The sequence below is a fragment of the Bombus terrestris genome, chromosome 15 (genome assembly GCF_910591885.1).
Source record: "Bombus terrestris chromosome 15, iyBomTerr1.2, whole genome shotgun sequence".
Lineage (NCBI taxonomy): Eukaryota > Metazoa > Arthropoda > Insecta > Hymenoptera > Apidae > Bombus > Bombus terrestris.
In genome coordinates this window covers 1,615,438-1,638,308 of record NC_063283.1, presented here as the reverse complement: position 1 = coordinate 1,638,308, position 22,871 = coordinate 1,615,438, and the positions used below count along the sequence as shown (strand labels likewise).

Sequence of the window (22,871 nt, the reverse complement as noted above, 5' to 3'; positions counted from 1 at the left end):
AGATATTCCAGGTTTGAACAGAGTATCCAAAAATTCTATTTGACAGACAATTTTACACTTCGAAAAGTTCAAAATCTTTTTCGTTTGCTAACATGAGGGCAAGATTGAAATATAGAAATTCGAGAACAGTAACAGAATTAATCATCGATTTGGCACGTTTGAACATAAGTATATTAGCTGTAACGAGTTTTATCGCCATTGTATCGAGTGCGATTGGTCATCTGTAAGAAAACTACAACCCCATAAAGGAGGCAGGGTTACAAAGCCATCTGTGCTGATTACGGTTGACGAGGGAACTGAATTGCACTTTCAGCTTAATGTTTGTCCTACACGAAAAATACACGATCGTGTCGCGAGAACACGTCTATCGAGCGTCTGTTCGAGAATATAAAACTGGATACGTTACTAAATCTTTAGTGTCACATCAAACGCGATTCACAGTTTACCGCGCTTTGGATAATGCAGTGTTGTAATTTCACACATGTGCATATACTCAGCCGCCTTCGCTTCAAAGCTGTACGTGCTATTGATTGTAAGTACGCATTCTGATAACTAAATTGCCTCGTATAAGACCTTGCCTCTTGTCATGCGACGAAGCAAACATTGGGACCACTTTAAAGTCATCGTACGTGCACACTTTTGCCACATGCAGGCAAATTTCTATATACCACGTATTCTAATCTACTCGATGCTCTAGCTGATAGAGTCTAGTTCAAATTTTCGCTCGATCTAAAATTTGCTGCATAATAACTTATTAGATCAATTTATTTCGCAGGATTTACCAGAAAAATGCGCAGTGCAATAATAGTAATTACACAAAGGCAATGGAATAAATTCAAGCGCAAAGTAAAACAGAGACTAATTAAATAAAAGATATATGTGTATGTATGTAATAGATAGAATTCCTTTGAAGCAGTTAAATTAAATTCCCTTGTACAAAAGCAAATAATGGAATAATAAGAACATTCGAACGTTAAGATCTGGCTGCATATTGCTAATTATATCCACTATGCGTATGCTAATTTTGTATACATATCCATATACGTATAGAGAATACAAAAATGTCTTTTTTCAGTTTATGTAATATCTATACAGATATATTAAATTACTCAGAAAAGAAAGAAGGTATGGAAACGAGCGACAAGCTTGGTTCATTTAAAATGGCTAATGTATACAATTGATTTCGCATCAGCGAGATACGTCGATTAATGTCAATGTAAGCGATATTTAAGCTAATTGCTGAACCAGCCAAACCAGTCCTCGGTCAATGCTCAGAGCATCGTTCTTCCATTATGCAGTTAGTATAAAGCAATTAAATTAAACAGTTGATACGATCGATCCAGATTGTTCAGGTGTCAGGTTATCGATGTGCATGACGCAAAGTGGGATAATATACATATAGAGTAAAATCGTGGGTGCCATTGTGTCTGACCTGGGGCAAACATATACTCAGGTATGTATGTAAATTGCGCACCTCGACACATGCCGTTAATGGCTGATTGTCTCCTTTTCTCTTCTATACTTTCACAGAAACAACGAGCCAACGCTTTCGATAGAAAAACTCGACGCATTTGCAAAAACTTTAAACCGAACGTAAACTAAATGCTAAAGTAAATCGGGAAAAAATTGTTCGTATCCTATTTTTTGCCTTTGGCGCACGAGATATTCGCGTACTATATAATCCCATAAATTGATCGAATTTTAATAACGAATACTTCGATATTGTGCCAGGTGATATTAAAATGTTTCTGTTTTTGTTCCTACTTTGAAAGTTATAACCATACTATATTTTCCGTTACACGCGAATGCAAAATTTTTATATATATTCTTTTATGCCGTTTCCGATAATACATGTTTGAATTAGAAGTATCGTTTTAATGCATTCGAAAAATATTATAAACCTTTCAAAATGTGTTACTGTATTATTTAACACCTTGAGTTCATATCACGAGTCTGACTCGTCATCGTAATACCTACAATGTACAAAAATAGTGATAATATCGTCGTATACAAAGTATACAATGACGAGATAATCTGAATTAAATCGTACATCAAGGGGTTTAAAGACTATAAATTGTTACACGTTAAATAACTGCATCTTTGAATTTGGTGCCTTAAATGAATTTTCTGTGTATAATGAAATCCCATTATTTATACATAAACGTTAAAATACCTTGAATCAATTTACTCGTGGTAATGTCGAAGAACAATGTAATAATGGAAACAAGTCGTAATTTACGCTACTCTTTATTAACGATCATTTGCATGCCATTACTACGTTTAATGCTTCGTAACACGGAGAGTTCTTGAAAAAAAGTTACATACCTTTGTAACGATTTCATATTTTAACTAACATAAGTATAATTTACAGTCATACGTAATAAGTAATATCGTTTCATTCAACTGAGATGTTTATTATACTATCATTTTTCAAATTTAAACAAAGATGTAAAGACACTGGTCAAATAATGAAATATAAAGTTATATTTTATGCCAACATAATGAACCAAAGTGACGAAATTACATTTATAAATAAAATGATCTTTCCTTGGAAAAGTTAATTAAACCAACCGTAACCCTCCGCAACACATACGCGTCATTCCGAAAGATAAATGTATTTGGAAGCAATTTCAAGTAAAATCACCGTTATTCCGTGATTTTATTTCCAATGATAAAAGGAAAATCCCATAAAAGAATACCGCATCATGCCGGTGAAACATTAATCTGGAAAGTCGATGTTATAGCCGACGAGTTTACTATGAAACGATGCAGACAAAACCGAAACTCGGACATTGAAGTACTATCCGGTATCAAAAAGAAAAAAACGAAACTGAAAACGAGAAGAGGTACGCGCGAGCCAATGCTCAAACGTTGCTTTAAGCCATTTGACTGCGATATTTTACACGGCTTACGCACGACAGTACAAAGAAATGTAAAAATCGCAACCGCATGCAATTCAACGAAGCATGTATATTTGGACGGTCGCAACAACTCACGAGGACTCGCACACGCAATGTGAAGTTTGTTGCAATTTTTTATTCGTACAGAAGTGTCTCGTGGAAACAACAATGACACGCGAAATGGTCCTGAAAACGAACACAAACAGTACTCTACCACCGTGCTAGGTATGCAATGCTACACTTCCTGAAAGATTTATGCTCGCTCCATGTGCGATTTCAGCATTTCCAGCCAGTTGCAGGGTCCAGTGAATCGCGTCTAACCAAACTATTGATAGACGAACCCGGGTTTCAATCGAAGAATCCGGGTTTCAAGCGAATAAAAATTCAGCGCACTTACCATTACGTTAAAGATGCGACGTCCCTCATGCTTCGGCGCCCGATACAAGCATTCCTTCACAGCCGGGCGACGTCTCCGCTGAATACACGACAGCCTGCACTTTGCACCAATTCATACTAAACGCACTTTCCCGAATTGCTCCCTTCACACACCGTTCATCAGAATTCCTTCAAGTACACTGACTAGGCACTCTACGACAAATCGACAACAAACCGGCAGTGAGACTGTAAATCTTGAACACGATCGAAACAGGGATTCAAACGCTCGCTTGAATACATTCGACCGAATAGACCTTTACGCACTCGCTCAATCGCGACGTTCGAATTACCTTCTATGCTCGTAGAAGGTAGCAAAATTACAGCAAAGAACGAATAGAGATACACTCGCCATGGACACAAACGGACACTATTTTATTCTTTACTACATCTACTCGTCTAGGACGAACAACAGTCAAACGTAGAAAAGGATCGTCGTGATAGTTGTAACGATTCGTACGACACGTTGCCCTGTCATGTTCGCGGCATGATCGCGCGAACCATCGACAAGCGATAAGACATCCGCAAAATGATTGCACGATCGCTGGGATTTACACTTCGTATCTACGCGAAGCGACGGCAACGACACAAAACTCGCGATGAGATCGGACGTTTCCGCGAACGTGACTTGTTTTCGGACAACAAAACGTGACGGAGCCACGCGAAACAGGGTGGTTTGAGGTAACAGGGTGTAACGCACACGACTCTCCAGCGGCAGTTGACGCGACACTAGAGAAAATCCGAGTCCGCTTGCCGCCACCGGATGCCAGACGCCGGACGCCTGCGCCCTTTGCCACCGCCTCCACGAGCCACGAGATTTCGTGCAATCGACGCAACGCGCCAGTTTAGCTCACGATCATTTCGCAAACGGATGTACCGCCGACCCGTCGAATATCATTAGCTTCTTTGTTTTCCGCCGTAACATCCCCGACAGTCGATAGAATTTCACGTCAACGTTACAAAGGCATTACATCGAGATTGCAATTCAGACCTTTTCCATACGATCCAAACAAGGAATTTCGGTCTTTCGAGCTTACTTCAAATACTTTTCTTATCGTATTATCGATGCGATGTTCCTTGACGCTTGAAACTGTTTCAGATCTGCCCTCAAGACGCAGACCGCGACATCGATCACGACGAAATACAACGTAAACACGATTTCTGCCGTAAAAACCAACAACATGACAATCGAGAAGAAGTAAACAAAGAAACTAGAAATCAGAAACAAACTATTAATATAGTTCGTGACCATTAAACTTTGTCGACAAAAAGAAATTGCTGATATTCACTGAAAATTAGGAAGTAAGTTAATTGAAAATTTTGAAATAACACCGCATATTTTTTCTGATACTTTATCGTAGTTTCTAAAGAGACGAATAAGCTTAGGTGATCTTGTACCTCAAAAATGAAACAAAAATTTGTAAAATGTAGTTACATCATACATCGAATTATTTCTGGTCAACATTCTTATTTACACATCTCGTATATAGCATATCTACTTGAAACGAATAAAATCGTTCACTGTAACTACAATTGATTAAAACGGTCTTCAGAAATGTTTCAAATGAATTTTTTAGAAATTCTATAGCTAACGAGCTCTTTCATAGGTACTGATAATATTCACAAAGTAGTATAATCGTGGGATTACGGTTAGATGCAGGCTCTTGGTAACGAGCATGGGTTAGTCAGGTCGAGTTCGGCACAGATGCAGATAATGGAATCGTAATGCTATCGGCTGATCGATGATAATTCTACATCGTTCAATGGAAAGCTTGTGGTCTGTGAAGTATAATGAGCACACGAGAAATAGTAAGCTTCTGTGATTAACAAGCTTGGCACAACGTTTCTCTCGATCCAATGGTAATTTTGCACTGATCGCTTGGAATCGTATGACCCGCAGGATAATTCTACTATAGTGACAACTATTTCTGAAAATTATTGCGATGCAGCGTTGATACTACGTATATTAGTGCTTTACGATAAATATCAAATAATACCTAGGTCCCTTTTTACACGGTGGATGCGTACGCTGCACAAAACAGCCGTAAAAAAGGTCGTGAAACAATTGATTTGTAACAAAACATAAAACTTCATCTCATCGTCGTTCTCTATTATATCGCAACGTGTTTTCCCATTACTTGAAAAAAATCAAATTTCGTCGCTCGAAATATTCTTCGTTCGATCGTTTTGTATCAGTTACGATAACATCTATTTCGTTTTTTTCTTTTAATAATTGTCTACTAAGCCATACAAGTTTTCAGATCCCTTTGAACTCGTGAAGAACGTTCAATATTAATAACAGGTATATTTACAGTTACGGACATATTAATTAATGGAAGAGCTATTTATATGCATCCACGTGTATCTCCTTTTCTACGCAAATTTAATAATATTATGGAATAAAGTTTAATTAGTTATTTATGTTTAACTTTTTACAAATTTCGCTATGTACTTCTAGATTTACCAGATTTAATTTCATTACAGAAATCAACATCTACGTGTATAAGGTTTCAAACTGTTGTTGCTTGGTAATGCACCTGTTTTGAACAGGAGTAAACAAACTTCTTACTCAAACTAGCATTCTTGTTGGAAATTATACTAAATTACACTATCACACAAATTGGAAATTACACTGTTACAATATCACGTTCAATCAGAAATTTCCTTATATTCTGTACTGTAACGCGGTAGCGTTACAATTTTATCCATCTCAGATAAAATCATGCTGACAGAACCTCGTAATTTGTACTCGTAAAACAATACTTGTAACAATGCTGTACTTCCCGTAAAAAGATATAATCAATTTTTAGCTAATTTTCGTGAAATGAAAACATAAATTGTGAAACTCTGAACTGACCAAACTGATAAATTACTGTTAGTATTTAAATAGTATCGATTTCTACCGCATTTTAACATAAAAACAACGTGTGGATTTTCGGAAATTCCGACCAACAGCAAACACACGTTACATTACGTAAAGGAGGAATTTTATAATTTGAATACTTCGCTCGTGTAAAATAATTTCCTGTTTGCACCAATGCAACGAAGGTTACATAATAAGCCAGTCACATTCATCTTTCTGTTTATTGTGTATACACTGTCAAGGAACAGCTTACAAACTCCAGCGCAATTTGGATGGAAAAAATCGAATACGTGAAACGTACCAGTTGGTGAAAATAGAGGGATAGTTGAAAGGAAACAATGACAACGCGTTCATGCATTATTGTATTTACAATAGAATAGTATCAAGCCTGTCATTGATAGGTAGGGCAATTTACGTTTCACGGTTATGTCATTAGCCCGACATAAAAGCGATTACGGCTGCTTCGAATTGCCGGCAGTAAAACGAACTTCTGCTTTAATCTGACATAACATTACGGGCCATTGAATAGAACTGGGTGTTCCTCATTTCGCGAACGAGGAATATCGGCTGCTCGATTATTGCACAAGGATAAATTTGTCAACAATTGAATCCGACTATCCCTTCTCCCACATTGGAATATTTTTCAACATTCTGAAACGCTCTTGATCCATGAATTGCTCGTAGGGTTGCACAAATTTAAATACGAGGAAACGAAGGGACAATACGAGCAATTAATTACTAAAATGAAAAATAGTTGGTAACATACGAAATGTCCATTTTCTTTGGTTAAAATACAGTAGTTAAGAAACAATAAAATTTATATTATTTACAAGTACTTTCATACGATTACAAAAAATGGAATAAGGGTGTGCAGAAATGCTTCTTGTAAACATTATAGTTCCATCGAAGAAAGGTACGTAGATATCGAGACTTTATCAACAACGATCCAAAAAGGGATTCAAATATTCTATTAAGTTTCTTCTATCAAATCAGGCAACTTCCATTTAAAGAATATTATCGTACATTTAATAGTTAGAGTATATTTAAACTAGACATACTGTGCATAGGAAAATGTAAATATCCATTAAAACCGACTTTATTTTATTAGTATGATGCCATATTTTTCGACGTTCGCTGATACAAAAGACGATACAGCTCGTGGCAGCCATGAGCTGTATTGAGTCTGTAAGGAGTTAAGATTACGGCGAAAAGTTACTTTAAATATTAGAGGTTCCTATCTTTCCGCCTCTCGCAGGGTTTCTACAAAGTTTATTACGACCCGTAATCCCTTTTCCCTTTTACGACAAAGTTCGCCTAACGGAGAACGATGACGTCGTTTAAGCCGGCAAAGCGTCGTATCACACAATGGTTTTGAGTAGAAAATTCGCTTTCTTAACGATTCTGCGTGTAACAAAGTTACGAGCCCACGCATGTGACCGCGTTAAATCCTTCGAATAAAATATTTGTACTATAACGTTGGACGACGAGAAGGCGAAATAGATCATTTCATCGGCAAATCGTAGAACCTAGAATCGTAGAAACAACCTCTCTTCTGCTCTCATTTTAATGTCACATTTTATCACAGACGATAATACAAGTACCAAATGACCAACGTGCCAAGGAAACAACCAATGACCCGTGCTTTTCTTTCTCGTCCGCTAGCATTTGTCCGGATTAGCTGCCAAATACTCTCTAATTTCTTCTATTACCTCTGTAATACGCGGCTGATAGGATTTCATAATGCGGCATTGATTTTTAACGAGATCGCTGCGTCGATCACCGTACACGACGTACTCCAGTTGATCGGTAGATCCTATAAAATATTCTTCCACAGCTTGTCGCGTTAGTAACATTATTTGCATGTTGGCGACCGTATATGCCAATGCCAGGCCTTGAGTGTCCTTGCAGCTCTCGATGAATTGCGCGCGAGGTAAGCAATCCTCAACATCGAGACCTTCCGCGGCCAATTCTTTCTTCATGGTGTCACAGTAAACGTTGATAAGCGACTCGTTGCATCGACGTCTAGTAGCACGATCGGTCGACAACAGGAAACAGATCACAAAATCGATCGCAGGCGGAGAGTATCGCAGGAATTGGAAGTCTATCAGGTAACACCCGATCGACTTACCGCTAGAGTCTTTCTTGAACATGATATTATTTGGCCATAGATCCCGGTGACACATCACGTTTCTGAATTTATTCGACGTCTTCAGCAATTCTGGTAACCTCTGTACCCACTTGGTTATCCAATTCTTAATAAGAGTCGCCTCATCGTCCTTCAGCTTCTCGTTCATATCAACTATAGTGCATGCGCCTTTGATGCACGAGGAGAGATACTTCTGCGCCGCCAGATCGCTCTCGATGAAAGCCACCTCCTCCAGGTACTCGCCGTAAAGGTCAAAAATCGTTTGACCGGTACTACGGCGAAGCTTCTCGTCCAGGATCAAGGATCTCGAGTGTAAAATCGAGATCGTCTTTGCTACCAGAATGCAGTGTTCATCGTCGAACGGCAGATATTTGTCCAGGTTAACGTATCCGTTTTGCCCGGCGTCCTCCAAAACTATTATAACGTTATTCTTGCCAAAATAATAATCGGGCAACCATTTGGGACCGCTTCCTGTGCCCATCTTCGGCACTATCTCACTATAGACAGCGATCTCCTTATTGAACGTATTGCTGCGGACTAGAAAATCGTACTGTGGACTGGCGGTTGGTGGCGGTGTCTTTGCAAAGAATTTGAAATGCTTCGATTTGTCATCGATTTTCACCGTAACGGAGAGAGTATAGTACAAGCCCAAGAAACCATTTATCTCCCCTAAGTTATCCAAACTCCAGTGTAAAACGCGAAAGTTATTCGAGAGAAGTTTTCGCTCGACGATCTTATTGATGTCGGAGTCGGACAGAGGAGCGACTGGTTTCTCTTTGACGGAGCAGACCTGTGACTTGGTCGAGTCGGTCAAACAGCAAGACGAATCGGCGCTAATCGTTGCCATGTCGAGGGAGTACGTTGAGACTGTCGCGACGGAGGCAATACCAACATTTATATACGGTCCCTGTTCGCGTTTGTCGCTTTTGTGGGATCGTAAATAAGCATCTTGAAGCATTTGAGGGAACGCTGAGTAGTGATACTTTGAAAAATACGGAGTCCTCTATCAGCGACACGATTAAGAGCCAGTTAAATCACAGGTGCCATCCGAGGAAGGAGCGAAGATGCGAGTAAACGATTCGATAAAACGTCGCCACGACAATCCGATTGTAATAATTTATACATTGTGTAAATTTGTCGGACATACCTTCTAGACGAGAGGAAACGAACTAAATGATTTATGCCTTTGCACGAAGAAACATAATAAGACTGCGATAGCGTGCGTGCACGAAGAAAAACTGGTACGCTGAGGTTTTAGAAGCAGGAGTTTCGATTCCACAAAAATGCCGCAACCAACAAAGTTTCACAGTCAAAAAACGAGATATGTACTCGTGAAACGAACTTTTCTCACGTCGATTATGCGATTTAACGCGTTTCTTCTGCCACGCTTTTCGTTTAATGTAGCACGTTTCTGTGGCAAATGATATCGAACATCGTAGATAACGCTTAATCTGCACGGAACTTTACGATCGTTATTTAATGCTTAAGAAAGTACTAAAATGACAATTTGCACGACAGTAATTACGACGTAACTGAATGTAATTTGATAACAAAGAAAGTTTGGCACGACATTATCCTTTGATTACTTTTTATGCAAATAAGATAGCAGAGTATTTATAGAAGCTCAGATCCTTCCTAATTAGTAGGATTACAAATCATTCGTATCCAAACATATTTTTAAAATTCGTGATACACGTAAGATCAAGGAAGTTCTATGGCTTACGATAAGTCGAAAATCACGAACCGCGTTGGAGACATCGTTTTTAAGAAAATCGAATTTGGGTACGCGTTTATTCACGAATATTATAGTATTTAAATGCTTCCTATTATAACTTATTCTTTATATGTATAATTATTACATAACCATAGTTTGATGCATTTCATTAAACAAAATGTGCTAAAATAAAACGAACGTTTATTGGACGATGAATGTAAAATTTTGACCGAACTGCGAGCTTTGGTTAAATCCTCTTCTACAATGTTTACATACAAATTTATTAGAAAATGTCAAATGTTTGCGTATATCCTAAACGTCAAAGTAAATTCACAGGTTTCTGAATTTGATGGAAATCCGAAAAAAAAAGTATTTATTGTATACCGTTGTTACAAGCACATTTATCGAACGTTAACAAACAAATATGTTTTTCGAAAAAGTAGCTTATAGCGATCTACAATGCATATAGGCGTTGCATTCTGAAAAGAGAAACTTTTATACGTATAAAGTCGAAATGTCGCTGGCAATAAATGGATTATCGGTTGACAGATAGTTCCAAATTATGTGACAATATCAAAAGATAGGAACGCGCGATATCTTGCGAGTTATAAATTTTATACTTTTGCTACAAGTTGTTTGCAATTTCCGCGTGAGGTGCACAGAACGCATATAGAAGTTGCTTAATAAAGCCAATGCTTAAGAGTATTTCACGAGGCATAAACCGTAAATCAATATAAAAAAGATTTGAACAAATATTAGAAGAGAATAAAATGGAAATGTCGACAAACGGAATTTACTGAAACATAAAAAAATAAAAACGGAGAGAAACTTAACACGAAATACTTTTACTTTGTTCTTTTAATTTTCTGTCTAATGTCTTAATGTATATCGAATATATAGACTTCTATAATTATATCAATATTTAAATTATGCAATTCTGCATCATCAAAATAAATACGTTTTGTTCCTCTTTCTTCGTTCCGATTAGTGTAAGATGTAAATTCTAAACGAAAATTATTATCAATCAATTAAATATGATTTAATATGACATAAAATATAATGCTTATTAATTATTCATTCATATATGACGCCCTAAAAAGAAACTTGACGTATATGCAATGTATTTTACCGCGGTTTGTAAAATTGTTAGAAATTAATTTAAACTTGCATTTTTGCTCGAATCTCTTGGGTAGATGGAAAGCATACAACGACTGATTTCTTTTGGGAATGCTGATCCTTAAGGGGTTAATGTCGGATGCGCTTCTAGTAATTCCAGCGTACGAATATGCGATTCGCAAAAAAAAAAATACAATATAGTTTTATCTTACAGTGCAATAGCAGCAAGTAGAAATAATCAAAATTATGAAATCAAAATCAAAAAATCGATATTTTACCAGTTTTATTTTCGTTTAAGATATTCAGGGGAATTTAATTGAGCATCATATAGAAACACTCAATGTTGTTAAAATTCAATATTCGCATTTCAAAACAATCGTTAAATGATTAATTGAGGGACTTATATCAAGTATCGAGTGTTGAACGCGGACTGTTTTTTTCACCCGCTAATAAAATTCAATTTATCGGTGATCGATCACTTGAATTTTTAGCAAGTGAAATATAACATTTAAATGAGGGATAAAAAAAACGTAGAGCGAGGGAGCGCGACGAATATGCTCTTCTGTTCAAGAGCAAAAGAGGAAGGACGAGAAACGAAGAAACGAAAAGATGAAGGGAGAAAGAGAAAGCGTTGAAGTCCACGGGGTACTATAAAACAATTCCAAAGAAACTTCTCTTCGGTACTCTCGTAGTTGCTGAAATTTATTTGCGTTCGGAATACATCTAACTTCTTAGGAGAGCAACGTATTAATGAGGTCACACTCTAGATAACCCTTTCGGCTTCGTTACTTTACATTACCAAAGGCAATTCGATTAAGCGTATTGCGGAGCTGCGAAGGGTAATGAACTTGCTAATATTGCCCTATGTACACGCTGGCATAATTATTGCTGATTGAGTTTTCGCTTGAGACGTTCACCCATAATTCCAGGTCGCAGTCGTTTTAATCGCTTCTCGGTCGTATCGAAATGAAAAACAGGTAAGAATTCAGTCCCTTTAAATTAATCAGATAATTAAATCGCCATAACTCTGCAAGCTAAGACCCTCAAGGAGTATTATTATATAGTGAAATTATATTTTTTTTCAATTTTCAAGTATCTTCTAACGATTGAAACCTCTCTGAAAAATTAACTTCACGAATATTTAGAAGTAGTTATTAATGGATCACACTCTCAACAGTCTCGACCAATTCGTCGTACAAAATGAACAAATCGAATCATAACTAACAAAAACTCGATTGAAAGTGAAATGAAATCATCAAATCAAAAACCATGGAGAATTTTGTTTGACTATCGAACATGACATAGATGCACATCCATGAGAAAATCATACAGTTGGTGGACATTATCGATGAATTTAGATCGGCGAAGGGTGACTTTTTCAAGTAATAGATCCACTTCATCCCAACTTCGTTCAACTGCTATTATACAACAAATTTTCTAGCCGAGATGACTTTTTAATTGCCCGTTTGGTCACATAACAGCAACGAACGTATAGCAGCAGGCCAACAGGCAACTGCCAGTTATCGCGAGCTGCTCTCCATCTTTTTTATTCTGCTCTTCCGTGACGAAGTACGCGGGAATGGGCCGAAACAGAATTCTGATTAATTGACGTGGCTTTAATTAAACTTTTAATTAACGAACCCAAAACAAAGAATTGAAAATAAGTGTTAGCCTGTCCCTGACCTCGGACGATTAACTAGAAACAATAGGGAAGTCTTTTCGGGCTACGATGAATACCGGTGGCCACGTTTATGCGCATAAATTTGCACAAAATCTTCTTCGATTAGCGACCAACGTTTTACCCGTCACGCGAACTTTCGCCGCCCGCTTTAAATTCGTGTCATTGACATCGATATTCTGCGAATAACAATAATGAAACAAAATGTCAGGAAAATTCAATCACCGATGCTACGCACAACGGAAAATCCGTAAATATTATATGTATTCTTGAAAGTTGATATTTATTTTTAAATTGAAAGTAGCATTTTCATATATTTGATACAGACAGCGAATGTGATTCTTGCCCCAACGGTCTATTTTATTTGATTGAATAAAACTTCCTTTTGGAAAAAAGTTCAATTTTATATTAATTTCGCAGAAATAGATTTGCAAAATTGCGAAATGAATTTCGTTTCGGCAGTTGTGTTTTTGTTAAAATTACTTTCACGGAATAATAACGCGATAGAGAACTACAACTACAGTACAAAAGTGTTTCGTATTGATAATTCTATTTTACCTTTCAATTTACACATACTATATGTATGAAGAATAGTGTGAATTATAGTTCCTTACTTCAGGTGCTTTAAGTGTTGCGATGCAGAATATCGTAGTCTAGGTTAGACAAGGCATCAAAAGAGACGTCAATAAATTACCCGGGCTTTTTATTCAAGACAGTCGTACAAGGACAATACTTGACATAGAACGTGAGATTCGAAACAAGCAACAGCAGAATCTGTGGCCATCGATCGATGAATTCATCATAAATGTACCGCACACATCCAATCGCCAGGGTATGTGTGTTCTAGGTTACATAAAGCCTGGTCGATTCGTTTCGATACTTTCTATACCGGCCTTTGAGTTTCAGCGATCTCTCGATACCTTGCATAAAACTTGAATCCAACTTGGTATAGCGAGATGCGGAGCTATATATCCGATGTCTGCACCGTGTCTACATAAGTGCACGTACCTCTTTTCATGGTGTTTCTATCCTCATATCCGGAAATAGCAATCCCAGTATCGAGCAACTTTCCAGGACATGGCAGTAAAAACAGAAATTTGTATATATGAAGACATAAGGCAGGATATCTTTGAACTGTCAAAAATTGCTTATAACGTTCGCGAGAAATTTTAGATTTTAAAGTATCACGATGATCAGATGAAATGTACTACTCACGAGGATATTCTAATATACTAATTTCTCGCTAAATGTATGTATGCGATAAATGTACTGTAACTTCTATATATACATATTTTCAATGATTCGTTGATTTAAAATTTTTCTATTATAATCCCGATAGTCGAGTCTCATTACGATGCGAACGAAATTTAAAAGAAATTTCTTACAATGCACAGAGCACATTCGTAAAAGAATTCTGTGGTAAGTGTTCGAATACTTTCGTGGCCATTGTATTTGCGATCCTTCGGATTTCGGCCGTGATTTTATTAATATGTACGGCTACGCTTTGTTCCAAGGTTCCGTGAACCTGAAAAATTGTCAAGTCTGCCTGAGAAAGTGAATGTTCACGGAACAAAGCGGAAAATATCATTTAGAGAAATATCTAAGGCAATTCCTTATAACGGACAGTGCGCTTAAAATCGAAATTACACTCTCGTAACGAACATTTTGGCTGATTCGTAATACCGGAACCGTCCATCTCCAAAGCGGAAATTACGTTCGCGAAACGAAATTGCGATCAGCATGGATCGTCTGATTCGAATTTTCTACACACGACGGAAATATTCGCCTTTCAGTGTTTATTAGAGATTAATGTTTAAAGCATTGTTTACGCTAACTAATTAAACGTAGTATCATTGGAAGATGTGGTAATTAATGAATCTTCTGTGACAAGTTTATAAAGCGTAAATTGTAATTACAATTAGGAAGTATAGAATTCTGGGTATACTCGGTGGAAGTTCGAAGCTGGTACTAGTTTAAGTTCGGTATAGAAGCAAGCTCTATATGCGTACGTACAACGGTTCCATGTTCGCCATCTCTTTCAACGATCTGTCCGACAACGTAGACTCCTATCCAAATCTGTACTCCATTCGAATACATCGTAACAGAAAAGGAAATATCAGAGGATTAAGAGAAAATGCCTATACTACTAGATTACTGATCGGAAATAACTGGTAAAGGTGACCAGTAGATAAAAAATTACAATTTTATAAAGAATTATTTTTCTACATACCTACATGTACGAAAGATAATAGAAAAATTATGAATTTACATTTTTTATAAATAATCGCATCGACAAAAATCTCGAAGCAAAAGAAACCATCTTACATGTGTATATATATTTTGTATTATTAAATGCTTCGAAATTAAAAATTGAGCAATTGCACTTCGTTTTTGTACGAGGAAGATTTTTTAAATTATATAATGATTGTTTAATCTGCGGTATAATAAGAAAATTCGTTCAAAACTGAATAAAGCAGAACCATTCTAAAGATACGATGTAATTTATTAATTTAAAATGTAATTTTTTTCAGAGATAGAAACGAACGGACGTATATGTTAATCTTTGCTTCTTATTATCTCTGTATATCTCAGTTCTTTCAGGCTTCCGAAATCTCTTAAAAAATACATTTTATTAAAATACTGTTATTCAATTATAGAATAATTTTACATCTTGCGCATTTTATTCGTAAAGTTTTCACCCCATTTTTGCCCAATATCAACGCTTAATTCTCTCACAAATACATTTAGCAGCAGTTTTGCTCTTTAAATCATAAATGTATACGGATAATTATATCATCCTTTCCTGAGAAAAAAATTTAAAAAAAAAACAAAATACATACGTATAAAATATACCAAATACAACATAAATTAAACGTTAATGGAGATCATGTAACATTAACCACATGCATATATTCTTACTCTTAGCACTTTGGTCTTTTTAAGATTAATATCCTTATTGTTCGTACGTGCACCACTTTCCAATAACAAATTTGGTTTCATACGTCGTACAGAATTACCCAATTTTCATCCTGTCTGTCAAAGAAAAAACTTTCTGGGGAACCAGATTTTAAACATTTACGTTGCAAAAAATGATGGCAACCTCGTAGAAGCATTCTTCACAGAAAGCGAGCAATTTTAAATTTGAACGATGCAATATCGATCTCCGGTAGTAGATGAATACGTGAAACGTGTTGAATTTGTGCTTTGCTGAATATGTGAAAATTACCAGTCCAAAGTCCTTATAAATTATTATATGTCACTCATAAAGAATTGAAAAAGGTGTGTAAGTCGATTAATGATTACTGAATCTACTTTCAAGCATGGATTTCGCCGCGAATATGATTTAATACAGAATGTCAAGAGTAATAATCGGCTGAAACATGAACATACAAATAATTCAGTCATACATATTATTTTCTTTTAAGTACTTAACTAAAAGGTAAACTCCCTCGTATACCGCTTTATTCGGTTAAATGGAAAAGCTTCATAAAACAATTTTTCATACTTAACTATAAGAAACGAGAACTCTATTACTAAATATTCTAACGCAATCTTTTTATCACTTTATTAAATATCAATCAAATTTAATATTTTACATGCACACGAAGCATAGTTTTAACGAATTCTACATAAATGTGATGTAATGAATAGTAACACTTTTCAATAGTATTTTATATTATATGTAATATTAATAAAATCGGTCGAACTAATGTTAGAAAAAAGAGAATCAAAAAAGCTTGCCTAACAGATTCACTCTAGCAGAACGATCCGTTTTCCTCGTCGCTAACTAGACTAAAACCACAGCGAATGTAGAACTCTTGCATTTTGCTCGATCGATTAAATTTAGTCCCAGGAAAATCGACTTGAACTCTGTTCGGTCGACCGTACCACAGATTAGTAGTCATCGGGACCTTGTGGCCTTGGTTTTCCTTTGAGATTTCCAACCAATAAAGACTAGGCTTGGTACGATCAGACCGTGGCTTGGAAAGATCGAAATCTACGCTATGAAGACGCTCATATGCCGATTTTGCGCTGTCTTCTTTGTTGTTGTTAAAATACGTGATCGAATTTCGAAGAGCGAACGGATCCAACTGAAATCAATAGTGTCTTCAAAGAACCACGCACAGGGTGTGCGTATTAAATACGTATCAAGACTTTTGTACAACAAAGTTTTATCTTTCGAACAAGCAAGAAATTATCCAATTTATTTATAATTGAAATGTCTTTTCGTCTGACAACAATAAGATGAATTATACATCGTGAAACATAAAACATATTGCGGCACTTATACTTGTAAGACATAAAAACTTGCATGATTTTGTCAAATATCTTCTTACTTAAAGAATCAAACACAAATAATCTATGATATTTGTATAATTCCTTCAATATTTTTTAACTGCATTTATCCCTGGAATATTCATACGTACATTTAAAGATCACCCTATGAACAAGCAGACGACAGTTTGATACTTAATCCAAGATAAGCCGGTGCATCATCATCCGAGACAGCAGTATCGAATGGTTGGAAAGAAAATTTCATCCCGAGTGATAGATTTCCGAATACGGCGGGAAATGGTTTTTCCGTATCTCACGGGCTTGTCTCAGTTTCAGCGTGAACGAACTACCCCCCGGAATAGAACGTTCAGCGAGCACTGCCGCTCTCGACGTTAATTATTAAACTCTCCGAATTCGTTTGGAAAGTTCTCTTACCACGGGATATTGCCTAGATGCTTTTAGAATGTACTCCTCTCTCGCTCGCATCTGAACCCAGGGTATAACGTATTCCGTCCGATACATTTTCTTATCTCCTTTATCTTTAACATGAGGAACGATTTACAATCACGAGAATTAACTAGGAATTTCCGGGTGTCACCAGAAAGAAGCCGTGTTTTCCACGAATGTCGTGGAACAAACTGAAGATGTCGCGTCTCGTGAAACAAAAGACGTGGGGAAAGAAAATGAAACTCGTCTTCTCACAATGTAATAACTACAAGGTAGTTAGTGTAAGAATGATTCTAAAAGGGTCGGCAATATTGTTAGAAGACATATAATAATTCTATGGCTGAAGAAGAGCAAACGTAGTAACAAAATTAAGATGTAATAAAAATTATAGTTGTTTAAAACTTCATAATCTTATAAAATGTTTTAAGTGATACTTATATTCTATTTAAATTGAATTCTATTTAAATTTAAATTGAACAGACTTATTAGAATGAGTGTCATATCAATAACGAGAGTTGAGAAAAAGGAAATAAATAGCCAGGAAAGCACCGAGACATAAACTGAGAGTGGAATATCTTTTGCATTTCGCAACACTAAATTACTGTAATCACATACACGATAGAAAATTCAGAGTAAACCGCTAAGAGTGTTCTGTACGTTTGGCATATTAATTATTTTATTATAAAAAAAGTTAAACAAAATAGAAACCTCCCGAAACTGTAGCAGGAAATTCTTTTACGCAACGCTAATAAGTACTAATCTATGCACTCGAGTTTAAATATACACAACACTAATTAGGAAAGTGCAGTGCGGCCGTGTTAAGGCTGCTGACAACCACCTCTGTACATCTTTTTTAGCAGCAGCAGGTGGACAAAATTTAGGCACTTTATAATTGCAATGCTACTAAAAAAAAAACGTGATCATTTATTAAGACAACATTAACTTGAAAAGTAATTGAAACAATGGCGATGAAAAAGTATCGAAATATTAATTCATAAGATAAATTCAATGATAACTACTTCAATTGTTCTAGATGGTCAGAAATAGCAACGATGTAAAGTTAATCAAAAGTTGACATTTTTCTAAATTCAATTTTAATTTAAATTACTTCGAAACTGTGACTCAACCTGTAAGTACTACTTCGCGACACTGATAACAATCAGCGATTTAGCCAATATGATGGTGGACCGACATCGGCCAAAAAAGACTACTACCACAACTACCAAAAACAAGCATAGTGACAAAGTAATACCGAAAATGACTTTCCATGTTCTGGAGGATCCAGGGGATGGAAAGCCATTAGTAGTTGCCCTCTTCTGTGGCAATTGTTCTGTCCGCTGAAACTTACATTTAAGCTCGAGTCTGTCTAATCGCAGCAGAAGAAGTATCTTATAAAAATAAAATAAAAAATAAATCACTCATCCTAATGATCAACATTATATTAAAGTTTTAATCCTCAATGTCACGTCATTAACATAAAAAAACGAGGTGTGCAAGAAGACCTGTCCTGAACTAATAAATAAGGCATAAAGATAATGTCACTACTCAGGAATATGATAAATATCCGCGGTCACTGTGCTCGAAAAAAGTTTTACGTAATACAACTAGTCGTCCGTATCGATTCAAACCTTTTGTTCTACGATTATGATTGGATGACCAAAGGAATACAAAAACATGCGACTCACGATAAGATGCGGAGACGTTGCCATCGATGATGCAGCAATTCAGAGGAAGTCATCACCAAAACAATCATCGAGAAGGAACCAGCAAACCTCATACAGGAAAATGGGAAGTTGTGAAAAGTCTGTAACAAGACATGTGATATTAGACTTTAATTTTAAAGATATGACTGATTCTAATATAAATTTTATTTCTTAATTAATAATAATTAAAGTACGTGAGAAGTAATTTACAAAAATACTTACATTTTTGGTTTTTTAAACATCCTCAGATTTCTTCTGGGAAGCATAAGGAAGTGGAAACTGCGAACAACCTTAAAAAAATAGTAGATTATTACAATTTGTTTTTGAAAATACAGTGTTAATTATTTAAGAAGTTTGAAATAATAGAAGATGAAACTCTATTAAATTTAGAACCTTAATAATAATAAAAATTAAAAATAAACATTCCAAATTTTAATAATTATAGAAATTGAAGCTCTAATACAACAGTCTGAAATCTATAAGTTAACAAAATCATTTAAATAAATTAGGATACAATATGCCAAGATACCAGATATATCAGATTCTGATTATACCTGGATCCTCTTGAGCACTGACTTTAACACCGAACACGAATATTAGAAAGAAAAAGGTTTACATAAAAAAGAAAAATAAAAGAATATTAACGCGTTCGTTTCGATTAAGTATCGTTTAAATTATGTCTCCGAACAAACACTGATTCTAATTTCGCATATGACAATTGAATTGAAGAATTTGAAGTTACGAAGCAAACATTGATTCTACCAACTGCGCGTGGTCACAAAAATTTTCTGAAAGTAAAATTGTATTAGTAAAAAGCGGTAGAGAAGAGAGAAAAAAGAAGAAAATTTTACATATTTTTCTTCGTTACTTTATCGATAGTTTGTTCAAAAAAAAAAAACTCTTTTATAATAGACAGCAACAATATTCGTTAAACGTATCCGATGTGGTCACAATAACAACACGCGTAACCTTGAGCTAATACATTCCTCAGCATATCGTACAACTCTATTTAAAAAATAATAAAAATTGTTCATACAAGTTTAATGGCGATATTAATACCGAGAATTCATGATTGAAATATAAAGGTTATTTAAATTTCTTGAATAAATATAATAAAAATTGAATGAATATATATTGTTGATTGTTAATAGACCATGCATTTACATATCTATAATTTAATAATATTACATATTAAACGGATATCTATTGTATTACAAGTGAATCAAAAAACAATACGTACATGTACCTCCATTTTCGTTAAGGTAAATCCAACGTTTGCAAATCGTTTTGCATGAAATGTCATCGAATTGTCACCATTAACTGTCTTCGTCTATGCATCTCTAATGTCCATCTGCACAAATCATAACCATAAATTTGGGATTAATATATAAAACTGAATCAATTGTGTCAAAATGAAATAAGAATTAAATTCAAATCCCCTCTCAAAAATTCGTAATACAACGTATTGGTAACAGTGATACTCAACCGATCGACGACGAATGAACAGAGAAAATTGGAAAAACTATAGAATTTCACTTTAACAGTACCTAACAAAGTACTAAATAAGAACATATTAGTTAAACGAACCTGATAATGCTCGATTAAAGATGATATAATACTAATAAAAACACTATATAGTTGAAATCACATCCATCAAAGAACGACGCAAGTTGATACCACGATTTTCACCTAACTATGACGGTCCGCGCCAAAACTTCACTTAAGTGACTCCTGATTGGCTGGAGTGAAATGGCTTCTCCTTCGTATAAAACCGCGCGCAAAATTGAAATATCGTATGTCGAAAAATTCATGGTGGTCGTCAACCTATAACAATTTCAAAGCAGATAATTATAAAGAGTTTTGAAGGTTTCATACTTCTTCAATTTCTACGCCGTTAATATTAATCATATTTTGTTCGTCACTAGTCTTCTTTTATTATTATTGCTATAATTAAAAGTAGTGGATATAATGTTCCTCTTTAATAAATACAATAATATAAATAATTAAAAGAATAAATGAATTAAAGTAATATCTATAGTATATGTATGTAATATCTGCTTAAAATAAATCGAGAAAATTTATAAATTACTATAAAATATAGATTAATAACAATTCCAAAAAAATTTATAATTATTACTTATAATTTATAAGTTAAAAATTAATAGAAAATACACACTCGCGAAATAATATCATATGTCTATTGATAGCCAACTTTGTTTATACATTTTACATATTGTTTAGCTGTTATAATTTCATTCTTAAATTATTTTTAGCTTTGCATCATTGTCTAACAATAAATATATATGTAAATATATTACGTGTCAGATATACTGTGTACCTCGTCTGTGCTATTAAAATGAGATACCTTCTATCGTTGTTTAACAAGTGCCACAGCGCGCCATCTTACGAAATGTGCAACAAGTTCTTCCGGGTAAATCATTAGTTCGACGATTTTATGCCATGCGGCGCTGCTTGTATAATTCGTACTAATTTCCGCAGGAGTGAACATAATCGAAATTAAATTAAAAACGCCCCTTAATTAGTTATGGTAAAGTGCGACTAATAGGATACAGCATAGTTTTCCCTTCCGGTTCCAGCTTTCAGTCAACTTTCGTTAATTCAATTTCAAGCGATTCGAATTACGTTTCACTCGATCATGGCATCACAGGTACGCTTTCTACCCCAATAAACATTTATTTTCTTCCACTTTTAAAACGTTTTCGAAATGTGTAGTTTGCAAGGAGAATTTGATTCTAAATACACGTTCCGTGAAATCTTTTGTTTTCGATAATGATTCACAATCATATGATGAACTTATATTATGGTTACATTATGAATTATGTTACGAATATTCATATTTACGGTTTGCACGATGTTATAAAACAACGAAAGTACTATCGACATTTTTCATTGGAGTATTGAGTGAAGTTATTAACAAACTATACAAGAATTTCTTAATCAGAATTACATTCCATAAGTCAACAAATAATGTATTAACCTAAAATCTATTTCGTATTTAATAATTGTTGTTAATACTTTCACTAAACTAACAGCAAGTTTAGTAATAAATTTGGTATGTAAAAGCTTCTTTATACGTTAATTAAAACGGTTTTTCCTATTCGTGGAGGAACGTTAAGTATAAATAGAGGAAAGAGCAAAAGGCCATAGACATAGAACAAAGGAATGGAATTTTTCACAATTCAAGTTACACGTAAATAGGAGTAATTGCGTAAATACAAATTACATATGCATATCGCTGCGAAGGTTCACAGAGTATGGCTCAAATGTATTCTGTACAAGGTAGAACTGAATATATTAAGAATATGTATGTTAATGTTTTCTCTTGAACGATTACTTTTTTACGTACGTATACGCGTAGCGTGTAGCGACAATGTTATGCAGTGACCGAGTCCCACGGTTCATCGAGGACCGCGTCGCGTGCATTCGATACTGTTAAAGCAAAAGAGCATAACTACTCCCGGAAGAGAAGTTTTTCATTCATTCTTATTTCCAAGTAAAATGTCACCTGCAGTAGCGAGTTCACAAACAATGCAGAGGTCATACAAGAAAGGAGTACAAGTCCACCATCGAATTTGC

At 35.3% G+C, this 22,871-nt stretch overlaps 3 protein-coding genes and 1 long non-coding RNA gene across 5 annotated transcripts in view; all 4 read right to left on the bottom strand.

Moving 5' to 3' along the window:
* Positions 1 to 4,064, bottom strand: part of LOC100651020 (suppressor of lurcher protein 1) — a 514,096-nt gene extending 510,032 nt beyond the window's left edge. The window contains exon 1 of the mRNA XM_012316672.3: positions 3,298 to 4,064. Coding sequence (XP_012172062.1) covers positions 3,298 to 3,300 — 3 coding nt within the window. The 5' untranslated portion in view covers positions 3,301 to 4,064. The remainder of the gene's footprint in view (positions 1 to 3,297) is intronic.
* A 2,338-nt stretch (positions 4,065 to 6,402) lies between these two features.
* On the bottom strand, positions 6,403 to 9,314 carry LOC100649899. The gene has a single exon (XM_003401001.4). The coding sequence runs from the start codon at positions 9,297 to 9,299 to the stop codon at positions 7,854 to 7,856; it is 1,446 nt and encodes a 481-aa protein (XP_003401049.2). The 5' UTR covers positions 9,300 to 9,314; the 3' UTR covers positions 6,403 to 7,853.
* A 5,641-nt stretch (positions 9,315 to 14,955) lies between these two features.
* LOC105666518 lies at positions 14,956 to 17,757 on the bottom strand. Of its 2 annotated transcripts, none has more exons than XR_001099347.3 (2): positions 17,277 to 17,757; positions 14,956 to 16,940 (listed from the first exon to the last, which is right to left on the bottom strand). XR_001099347.3 is itself a non-coding variant. In XM_012316674.3 (2 exons), the coding sequence occupies exons 1-2, from the start codon at positions 17,644 to 17,646 to the stop codon at positions 16,605 to 16,607; spliced, it is 423 nt and encodes a 140-aa protein (XP_012172064.1). In that variant the 5' UTR covers positions 17,647 to 17,757; the 3' UTR covers positions 14,956 to 16,604. The 2 variants fall into 2 exon arrangements, 1 of the variants encoding a protein (XP_012172064.1); XM_012316674.3 differs by having other exon boundaries at positions 17,560 to 17,757.
* Positions 17,758 to 18,600: 843 nt separating this feature from the next.
* LOC125386380 lies at positions 18,601 to 20,954 on the bottom strand. The gene is made up of 4 exons (XR_007226457.1): positions 20,862 to 20,954; positions 20,515 to 20,625; positions 19,497 to 19,564; positions 18,601 to 19,375 (listed from the first exon to the last, which is right to left on the bottom strand). It is a non-coding gene; the product is annotated as an uncharacterized LOC125386380 (long non-coding RNA).
* Positions 20,955 to 22,871: the final 1,917 nt, after the last annotated feature.